Source organism: Prenolepis imparis, unplaced genomic scaffold (assembly GCF_030444845.1).
Source record: "Prenolepis imparis isolate NDT839.2.m4 unplaced genomic scaffold, iyPreImpa1.0 SCAF_14, whole genome shotgun sequence".
Lineage (NCBI taxonomy): Eukaryota > Metazoa > Arthropoda > Insecta > Hymenoptera > Formicidae > Prenolepis > Prenolepis imparis.
The window spans coordinates 8,787,694-8,799,060 of record NW_028141172.1 but is presented as its reverse complement, the minus strand read 5'-3'; the positions used below and the strand labels follow the sequence as shown (position 1 = coordinate 8,799,060).

General features: G+C 29.9%; 1 protein-coding gene across 2 annotated transcripts; it reads left to right on the top strand.

Annotated features, from left to right (window-relative positions):
- Window positions 1–6,178: 6,178 nt before the first annotated feature.
- Window positions 6,179–10,905, top strand: LOC145945646 (aminopeptidase Q-like). 2 transcript variants are annotated; one of them, XM_083054716.1, is made up of 4 exons: window positions 6,179–6,231; window positions 8,928–9,380; window positions 10,211–10,406; window positions 10,760–10,905. In XM_083054716.1, exons 2-3 carry the CDS (start codon window positions 8,932–8,934, stop codon window positions 10,293–10,295), a joined length of 534 nt encoding a protein of 177 aa, XP_082910842.1. In that variant the 5' UTR covers window positions 6,179–6,231; window positions 8,928–8,931; the 3' UTR covers window positions 10,296–10,406; window positions 10,760–10,905. The 2 variants fall into 2 exon arrangements, with proteins under 2 accessions (XP_082910842.1, XP_082910841.1); XM_083054715.1 differs by lacking the exon at window positions 6,179–6,231 and adding an exon at window positions 7,974–8,337.
- Window positions 10,906–11,367: the final 462 nt, after the last annotated feature.

The following is an 11,367-nucleotide window of genomic DNA, read 5'->3' as shown; positions in this document are numbered from 1 at the left end:
CGGTGCTTCACATTGATTATAAGAAAGCCTCTTATAAGAAAAAGGTATAACCATGAAATGGATATTATTAAATGACATTATTGACGCAACGTAAGTGTCATATTATTATTTTTATTTTATCATATTTCATCATCATCATCATTATTATTATTATAATTGACATTAGAATTAAGTAATCGTTCAGACGCTCAAATTTCTATTATTGTCGGTTTCGTACTGTTTCTGTCGTCACCAATGTTACTGCTTCCGTTCGCATCGCCGCCGATCTTGATTATGAAGATAATATTAGAAAAGGTATTATTTTAATATTTTATACAATATTTAATTTATATTTGATAATAATACATCATATATTTTAATGTAAAGTACATACAGTTAAACAATGCATAGTTAAACAATTACATAATCATTATTAATGTAAAATATATTATATTGTTAATAACAATAATAATAATAATTATTATTAAGTAATAATATTATATATATATATATATATATACAGGGTGTCCAATTTTAATCTATCACCCCTCGTAACTTTGCAGGAAGCGATCGTAGAAAAAAATGTTTTATACAAAAATTTTTTGACTTCGAGAGAAACATAAGATAGTCGTTTGAAGATCACATAAAGGTCATCTTCAATTTCTTAAATGGAACCTATTATTTTTCATTGCATATTCTTGTAGCTTATCTCGAGAGCTCTCCAAAACTATAATAAAGTAATTTTTTTAAAATTACTTTTTGTGAGTTATAAGATTTGAAGTTAACAATTTTTTTACATAAAATGGAAAATATCTTGTAAAATATTCAGTTTTCGGTAATGTCACCTTAATACTTTTATGCACGGAATAATAAGACCAATCAATTTGTCTAAAGAAAACACATAGTTGCTTTTAAGAAAAAGTACGCAGTTGCATATTACAAATTACATAAATTTTTAACAGTTAACATTAATAAATAATTCTTAATTATTATTAGTTTGTGTTGGATATATGTATAATCTAGCGAGTTCAAATAGCCCGCGCAACCAATTGAGTTAATGTAACTAAGTTGACGACAGTGATTGGCGGCGCTTCAGCGCTAGATATATTTTTCTTTTGCATGTGATTGCGCTAAGAAACTTTGTTAGTTAGTTCGTTCCTTTTCTCTCACTAAGCGACTTCACCTTTTTTTGTAACGTTTGTTCCGTTTATCAATAAAATAGTTCTGATATATAGAAGACTCTTTATATATAAAAGAAATAACTAATAGGTTATGGGCCCAGGCGCCTCAGGTTTAAGGAGAATAAAATAAATAAGCCAGGTACCTGTTATATTGGAATATTGAAATCGGACTTACAAAAAGGTTCGTCAGTGCTAGCCATAAAAGGAAGTAAATATGGCCGACTCAGCAGTACATTTGGCTTTCGAGAAGCTGGACGGTCGAGAGAGTTACAATAACTGGAAATTCGGCATGAAGATGGCTTTGATCCACGAAAATTTATGGCATACAATTGAAGGTTATCCAGAGAAAGATTCAACGTCGGAGCCAGAAAGACAACGCAAGGACCAGAAGGCTCTAGCAAAGATTTGCTTGATGATCAAGCCATGTGCGTACGCCCATGTTCGATCGGCAGAAAGTGCGAGAGAGGCATGGCTAAATTTGCAAAAGGCATACGAAGACAAAGGACTGTCACGAAGGTTAACCTTATTACGTACACTTGCTGGAATTAAGTTGCAAAGTTTCAAAAATATGGAATCGTACGTAAATGAAATAATATCGGTTTCACAAAAACTAGCTGACATGGATGCTCTCTTAGATGATGAGTTCATTGCGGTTATTATGTTGAGTGGACTCACAGAAGATTATAATCCAATGGTAATGGCCCTGGAAAGTGCAAATGTAAGACTAACAAGTGACTTTGTAAAGGCTAAACTTCTGCAGGACACGAAGCATTCAAATAGTTCAAATTCTGATGACAAAGCCTTTTACTCGAAAGGAAATAAAACACACTATAAAAGAAAGACAGTAGTGTGCTACAAGTGCAATAAAGAAGGTCACTTTAAGAGTGAATGTCCTACCAACAAAAAGGCTAATAAAATGAAGGACAAAGCAGCGGGTGACGCCTGCAAGAAGGACAAAGCGTTGTTTGTATCAAACGCAAAGGACTCAGCAACTGAAGAATGGTACGTAGACTCGGGTGCAACTACACACATATCCAATAGGAAGGATTGGTTACAAGACTACAATGAAGACAGAAATCACAACGTAACTGTTGCAAGTGGTCAGGCACTGAGTGCACATGGAACTGGAAAAGTAGTTGTTTCCACAAGAGATGGCCCGAAGAACATTTCCAGTGTAGTTTACGTTCCGGGCTTGAAGACTAACCTGCTTTCTGTAAGTAAAATGATAAAAAATAGTCATGTCATAGTATTCAATTCAACAGGTTGTCAAGTCTATGACGCTGAAGACTGCTCGATAAAGGGAGAAGTTGTTGTCACAGCCTCCAATCACAAAGGCTTATATCGCTTGGACACTATCTCTCAGGAGGCAAATCTTGCAAAGCACGTTGACAGCGAGGATATATGGCACAGAAGACTAGGATATCTTAATAGAGTAAGCATGAATCTACTCAAACAAGGTTTAGCAACAGGAGTCAACTTTGCCGAAGAAAGAGGTGAGCAATGTGTTGCCTGCTTAAAAGGCAAACAAACTAGAAAGCCCTTCGGGAATAAAAATGCAAGAAGAGCTAATAAACTATTAGGTATAGTACACTCAGATTTATGTGGTCCGATGCCAGAGTATTCGTGGAGTGGAAAAAGATATATACTAACCTTCATTGACGATTTTTCTAGAAAAATCCATGTATTCTTCCTTGCGTCAAAAAGTGAAGTGTACTCGACCTTCAAAGATTATCAACGTCTAGTAGAGAACGAAACCGATTACACCATAAAAGTTCTCCGTTCGGACAATGGTCGAGAGTACATAAACAGAGAATTTGAAGAATATCTCAAGTCAAAGGGCATCAGACATCAACTCACGGTTCCGTACACGCCAGAACAAAATGGCGTGGCAGAGAGGACAAATCGGACAATCGTTGAAAGAGCTCGGTGCATGATGCAGGATGCAAATTGCGATCAGAAATTTTGGGCAGAAGCAGTGAACACTGCAGTGTACTTGAAGAATCGTTCTCCTCACAAAGCAATAAAAGGAAGGACACCAGAAGAAGTATGGACAGGCAAAAAAATTGACCTAAGTCACTTGAAAGTATTCGGTTGCGTGGCATACGTACACATTCCGAAGAATTTGAGAAGCAAATGGGACGCAAAAGGAAAACCGTGTATATTCGTCGGATACTGCGAAGACACGAAAGGATACAGACTATTTGATCTCGAAGAAAAAGGAAAGATAATCAGAGCAAGAGATGTAACTTTTCTGGAGAATATTTTTTCGATAAATGATATAGAAGAAAAAAATAAAAGTATTGCTCATACTAAATTATTAAGCGATAAGGAAGAGTCAGAAGATCTCCCAGAGACAGAGGATTCAAAATCAACACAATCGAATGAAATTGGAGATGATTCGGAAGAAGAAGAAGAGAAAGAGAAATATGGAAGTCTCACAGAAACAGAAGAAGAGGCGGCGGATGAATCTCCTGCGGTCCTGGAAACTGAAGAGAAAAACAGAAGATACCCAAAAAGAAACAGAAATCCTAAGGAGTATCCGGACCACATGCTATATCAAACCATGTATGAACCGAATGACCCGATGAATTTTGAAGAAGCTGTCAAACAGGGGGATAGTGCTCGATGGAAGGAGGCAATGAAAGCAGAACTTCAATCAATGGCGATCAATAAAGCTTGGACCCTGGTGGACTGTCCAGAAAGTAAGAAGATAGTCAAAAATAAGTGGGTGTTTCGCACAAAAAGAAACTCAGCCGGTGACACAATAAAATATAAAGCACGTCTAGTGGCAAAGGGCTTCACCCAAGAATTTGGCAGTGACTATTACGAAACATTCTCGCCTGTTGTAAGACATTTTAGTATAAGACTATTAATTGCTCTTTCCGCAGAATTAGACCTAGACATAGATCATCTAGACGTAGACACAGCCTTCTTAAATGGTGAGCTATCAGAAGAAATTTATATGAATCAGCCCGAGGGTTTTATTGATCCCAATAATAAAGATAAGGTATGTCTATTAAAAAAGGCAATCTATGGCCTTAAGCAATCCTCTAGAGTTTGGAATAAAAAGGTAGAAGAAGTATTGCTCAGGTTAGGCTTTCAAAAATCAAAGTTTGAAGCATGTATATTTTTCAAAATAAGCAATAAGTTTATTATAATTATTGCGTTATATGTCGATGATTTTTAAATATTTTCTAATGATAAAACTGAAAAAGTAAAATTAAAAGAACAATTAAAGAAGAATTTTAAGATCAAAGACTTAGGACAAGCCAAAAGATGTTTAGGACTAAATATTGACAGAGATAGAAAGTCAAAAATAATAAGCATAAATCAGAAGGATTATATTCTAGAACTGCTTGTTAGATTCGGTATGTCAGAAGCAAAATGTACTTCAACTCCCATGGAGGCAGGTTTCAAAATTGATTGTAATGACAAACAAAGTATTAATAATGTACCATACCAGCAATTGATAGGTGCGTTAATGTATTTAGCTGTCAACTCTAGGCCTGACATTGCATTTGTAACCAGTTTTTTAAGTCAATTTAATAGAGATCATACTGATCAGAATTGGAAATCAGCAAAAAGAATTCTAAGATATTTAAAAGGTTCCCTCGACCATTCATTAGTTTATAAAGGGATTGGTGACATTAAAATAACAGGCTATGCAGATGCAGATTGGGCGAATGATGTAATTGATCGCAGGTCATACACAGGCTATGTATTTATGTTTGCAAATGGACCGATATCCTGGGAAGCTCGAAAACAGCGTTCGGTAGCTCTATCAAGTACAGAGGCAGAATATATTGCCCTCTCTGAATCTGCCAAAGAAGCTATTCATTTGAAAGGATTGTTAAATGAGCTAATCAAACTTAATAAACCCATAACTTTATATAATGATAATCAAAGTGCTCAAAAACTAGCGTGCAATCCAGTATTTCATAATAGAACCAAACATATTGATATTAGGTATCATTTTGTCAGAGAAACTCTTGAAAGGAATGAGATTACACTTAAATATATGTCCACTGACAGAATGATAGCTGATATTTTTACCAAGCCTTTAAATGGTACAAAACACGCATTTTGTCTTAAAGGTCTAGGCTTAAGCATGCCAAATGTTACACAATAATTTTTTTTGCTCACTAGATTAAGCGGGAGTGTTGGATATATGTATAATCTAGCGAGTTCAAATAGCCCGCGCAACCAATTGAGTTAATGTAACTAAGTTGACGACAGTGATTGGCGGCGCTTCAGCGCTAGATATATTTTTCTTTTGCATGTGATTGCGCTAAGAAACTTTGTTAGTTAGTTCGTTCCTTTTCTCTCACTAAGCGACTTCACCTTTTTTTGTAACGTTTGTTCCGTTTATCAATAAAATAGTTCTGATATATAGAAGACTCTTTATATATAAAAGAAATAACTAATAGTTTGATTATCATCAGTTTAATTAATTATCATTAATATAAATTAAACTAATCGCAAATTTAGCATTTGTTAAACAGCATTATGTTAAGCTCGATAGTAAGATTTCATTTTCATTATCCAAACAATTTTCAGGCTGAACGGATTTAAATAAATGTTTATATATCATTTTACAGTTTAGTATATTTCATTTGCAACTCGCAGTTATATATTGTTTATTAAAAACGACTATGTATTTTTTTTTAAATCGATTGATTTTTTTTACATCTCTTATATTTTTTATATATAAAAGTATAGAAATAACATTATCGAAGACAATAAATATTTTGCGAGATCATAGTTTATGTAAAATTATATTAAATTGAAGTATAAAATATCCCCCCTATAATAAAATAAACTATATACATATATTCACTTCTTGAACATATGAAAGGATTTGTAATCCAGATCCTTAGGCTACTTCGTTCTGATTAGGTAGTATCGACGATTCGTAGTGTAAACATGGGCTTTAAGAAGATATTTACATAACATTATGTACTTCATATGTTATGATATTGTCGTCAGTTTTCGATTGTCGTTCGAAGAGGCAAGATTGAGCGATATACTTTTAGAGCTATATAAAATAACAGCTTGTGATTCAACTAACAGTGTAAGTAAAATACTGAACATTTAGATTTTTTTATTACATATGAATGTAAAAATATGTAGAGAAGGCATTGATTATTTATAGTTTTTTTTTTTTTTTTTAAATACAATTTTACTTAGTTTCGAAGAAAGTATTTACACATATTCCTTTCTCTATTTTAACTGTTGTCTTTATTTTCTGCATATTGCAGTTAACATGAAAACATTTAATTCAGAATAGCTCAGATGGTGAGAGCAGTCGCCCGGCAAGCGAAAGGTCTCGGGTTCGATTCCCGATTCAGCGACTTTCGGATCTATATTTTTCTCGCCTATAATTCTGTAGGGGGGTTAGAGGGGATTCGGGAAATTAAATCTCGAATTGAGATTATTCCCAAATAAAGTCTTGGCATAAGTACCAAGCAAAATTCGTGCCTCGTGCACAATGAATTAAATTCCAACGAAAAAATTAATTTCATTGGAAGCATACGTACTGACATCCACGTTTGGCTCGCATAGCCAATGTAATTTTCATCATTCATATTTGAGATATTTTATAATTATTTGTGCTTTTATATATATATATTTTATTTAATTTAAGATTTTTTTATACTGTGTCTCTCAATCAATTGTTTTGTACGATATTACAATATGCATAAAAAAATATATATATATGTACATAATTGCATTAAAAAAATATAAAAAGAAACACATTTCATAAACTTGATAATTAAAAAAAATAAGCTTGCGAATTAAAACATGTTTAGTTTCTTTAATTTGAAGAGAATTTGAGAAGTGTACATACACAATATAATTTACTAGCTGGAATTATAACTAATAATTTGAATACATGGATTTCTATTTATTGGGCAAAATTCCATATTAATTAATAATAATTTTTGCCTTTTCGTTACCATGTAATTTCTAGGAAAAATCTAACTCATTCATTTCCGATCATTTGTATTATCGCTTCTTGAATGGCTTTGGACACAACATGTGCTCGTGCTAATTTTTCTGTGTTGACATCGAGATCACTCTTAGAAACATACATATTGTTCTACACAAATACACATTAAAGTATCGTCAATTTTCGAAATCGATATACATACTTATTGTTAGACATACAAGAAAGCTATACAAGGTTTTTAGTAACTCAAGTAAAAAAAATCAAATATTGCTTTTATCACATAATGAATCAAATAATGTTTAGCGTTTTTAGTATGATAATTACAAAAAGTAGAAAAAAATTTTAATACAACATAAAGATAAAGTATAAACCGTATTGTGAGATATGACTAATAGAAAAAAATATTACTATAAGATATTGAATTTTACAATTTTTTCCCAAAGAATTTACATTGTGTTTTTATAAGACGTATATATCAATATTCTTTACTTTCTAAAAAATTAAATTTATAGAAAACATAAATTTATCGATTTAAGATTAACATACATTGTGTAATACAAGCATATTAAACGCAATGTATATAAAAAAATTTTCATAAAAGTTTACAACTGTTTAAATAGATTGTATATTTTTCTAAATTGTTGCAATTTTTTGATATGTTTCCTTTTCCTCGAACAGAAGTTGACAGTTTTGCATTTTCTGTATAATAACTTGTGGTCCATTTTTGTTTTTTATTCTACTCTTAATAAAAATATTTTACAGATATTGGAAACAAAAACTGACATGTTCCTAAAATTGTCATTAAGTATTTTATTACACATTGTTGTAATGGCAATAGCTTTTTCGTCAAACTGTCTGGTACCATTTCATTATGATTTGAAGCTAAAACTGGAATCAAGACACATGTTAAAGGGCGAATCCAATATCACAGTTTCCATTAATTGTGCAACACAGAACATAACTTTTCATGTATCAACTTATATAACTATAATGAAAATAAATTTAATATCGGTTGAGAGTGGAAAGATCTATACACCAAAGTATATAAAAAATTTTGAAGATGGAACTGTTGTTCTTAATTTCGCCGATCAACTATGGCTTGTAAATAATTTCGAATATGAAGCTTATATTGTGAATATAGAATTTTTAAATTTTATAACCGATCAACACATCTCGAATAAGTTTTCACGAACTTGGTACATAAACAAAAATGAAGATGAAAAGTGGGTAAATAAAAAAGTATAAAAATAAATTATATATATATATATATATATATGTATAAAAATAATATATAAAAGTATATAAATATATATAATAACAATACATTATACGTATACATATATTTATACATTAATCATATATTAATATTTATATTAATTATAATTTGTATATTATTATTTTTGTAAATATTATTTATTATATTTTACAAATTATTTATATTATCATTGAAAATTTTAATATGCATACTTTTGTTGTGAGTTTTATAATAAAATATATTATTTTACAATGTAAAAAACGTAAAACTTCTTTATCTCTAAGTTATGATTATACTTTACATATAATAAATATTAATAATCGAATTAAATAAATAATTGCTTTAAACGTATTTTCTTTAAGAGAGAAATTTGTGTAAGGGTTAAAAAGGAAGGCTATTTAAAAAAATTTTTTTTCTGAAAATAATTGTTTTTTTTAAATTATGTACTTTGTGATGTTAACACAAAAATTGCTAAAAAGTTGTCTAAAGTATTATGTACTTTGTGATGTTAACACAAAAATTGCTAAAAAGTTGTCTAAAGTATGCCATTAAAATGTCGTAGGTGGATGATCGCGACACTAAACCAGCCGAAAAGAGCTCGAGAATTATTTCCATGTTTGGACGAGCCGGAATTAAGTGCCACTTTTAACATTACTGTAGAACATGAGAGAATATATAGAGCTATGTCGAATATGTTGATACAAGAATTTGAAGATTTGAATACGACAATAATTATTTATTTCCATACGACACCTTCGATTTCTCCAAACGATGTAACAATTATAATATATGAGATTGGCCAAATGTATCCGGTTCTTGATTCGACTGTGATCAGAACCTGGTGTAGAAAGCATTTGACATCACACATGAAATTCATGCAAAGTGTTGCTGAAAATGTAACTATATATTTAATGAAGAATTGGGATATTATAAAAAGCGTTCAAAAAGTTGATTACATCGCTATTCCCAATTTTGAGGACAAAATCTGGCAGACTTGGGGATTCGTATTTTACAAGTATACATTTGAGAAATAATTATAATTATAATTAATTAAAATGTAATATTATTTATAGCTATTAGAATTTCAAAGTACAAAGAATGTGCATTCTCTACGCTTATTGTGAGAATTGGCTTAATTAAAGAAAGATTTATAATAGCATTTACATATATAGAGGGAGTTTTATAATTCAAAAATATAGACTTATATTTATGCTTATAGTAATTTCTATAATTAAGTGATTTTAATAAATCACGATGACACATGTGTAATATTATAATAAAATTACAGCATAATTTACATTTATATATTGTGTAGTAGTTAGATTTATACGTTCAAAAACTATTTTGTTATTATATTATCAAATCAAGATTTAAAATAATTTTTAACTTGCTTTAGCAATTTTAAATTATAATGTTAAGAACATATGTTTAGTATGCCGTTATTATTGAATTCATTATATGAATATAAATTTTACATTTTTGTTTAATCAATTGTTAAAAGATTTATTTTATCACATCGAAAGAAAAATGTGAAGAGAATATTGGAAAGTAAAATTATCGCTTATTTTATATTTGAGAAAGAACGAGAAAGAGATGTGCACATAAAGTTAAACAAAATAATTACATATAATTAACATAATATATTTAATAAATTATTACAGAAAACTATTTTTTTTATTTATCAAAGTTTGACTAATCTATTCTTATAATTAAAATTTTGTTTTTACTTGATAATTTTTGAATTATTTTACACTAATATATGTACAATATATTTAATTTTTCTTTAAATAAATTATACAAGCCTACAACAAAAAGAAGAATTACAGTAATATTTACAATTTTCAGTGAAACAGATCTTATCTACAAGGAAGATAATTTCTATTCTGTTACATATGAAACTACATTCAGGCTCTCAATAGCTCAGAGATAACTAGATATAATATATGAATGGTTTGGTGAGCTCTTCAATCCGTCATGTCGTTGTAACGAGTGGTTAAACAAAGGCTTTATTAAGTTCCTCGAAATATATATCGTCGACAAGGTTGTATTACATTTCTAACGTTAATTATAGGAAAATTTTTTTAATGTTATCCGTGATGATATAAAAAATTTTGAAATTTTCTTCCATTTGTTTAGAATAGAAGAAATATCGATATATTATTTTTCTTTTTAATATCTTACAATAATTACTTAACTATTTAGAAGAAGCATTAGAAAAACATTAGAAAATAAAAAAAACCTTTAAAGAGCGATAACATATATATTTTAATATAATTTTTGTAATATAATTTTAAAAAATTTTGCAAGTATATATTTTGAATAATTTTAATAATATTTTTTAAGTCAAAAAGTTACATATTATATATTAATTTGCTTAAACCAATCTGTCTGCAGGCTTTTCCAGATTCCCGGATGATGGATTTGTTCGTAGTCCAAGCTACATATGAATTTCGTCGTCTAAACAATTATTATGCTAAATCTGCTATAAATAATGATATGAAACATGCAAGAGATATGCTTCAAATTAATCCATTTTTAACTTTTCCTCACATAGGTATGTATGTATATATATATACATATATATATATATATATGTCAAGCGCATAGTTTGAAACACCCCATTTTTTTTGCGTTAATGTGTGTAATATTGTCACAGTAACATGTCCAAAGTTATTAAATTTTTTATAAGGCAATAATTTTAAAATTACATAACTTTTTAGTATACAATGCATACTTTGGGGACCTTAATATATATATAATAAACGAATATTTCAAGGACAGTCCTTGAATCATACAATTCACATATACGACGGTCATTTTTATCCTGTCCTTAAAGCATGCGTTTAAATTTGAGGTCTTCCTTATGTTAACCGCATACTTTGAGGACTATTATATATATACGTGTATATAATAAACGAATACTTTGGGGACAGTTCCCGAAATATACAATTTACATACATATGATAAAATATTTACATTGTCCCCAAAACATGCGTTTAAAA

Coding starts and splice junctions, on each gene's coding strand:
- LOC145945646 (XM_083054715.1), top strand. Junction 9,381..10,210: donor TGGGGATTCGTATTTTACAA/GTATACATTTGA, acceptor TACAATTTTCAG/TGAAACAGATCTTATCTACA.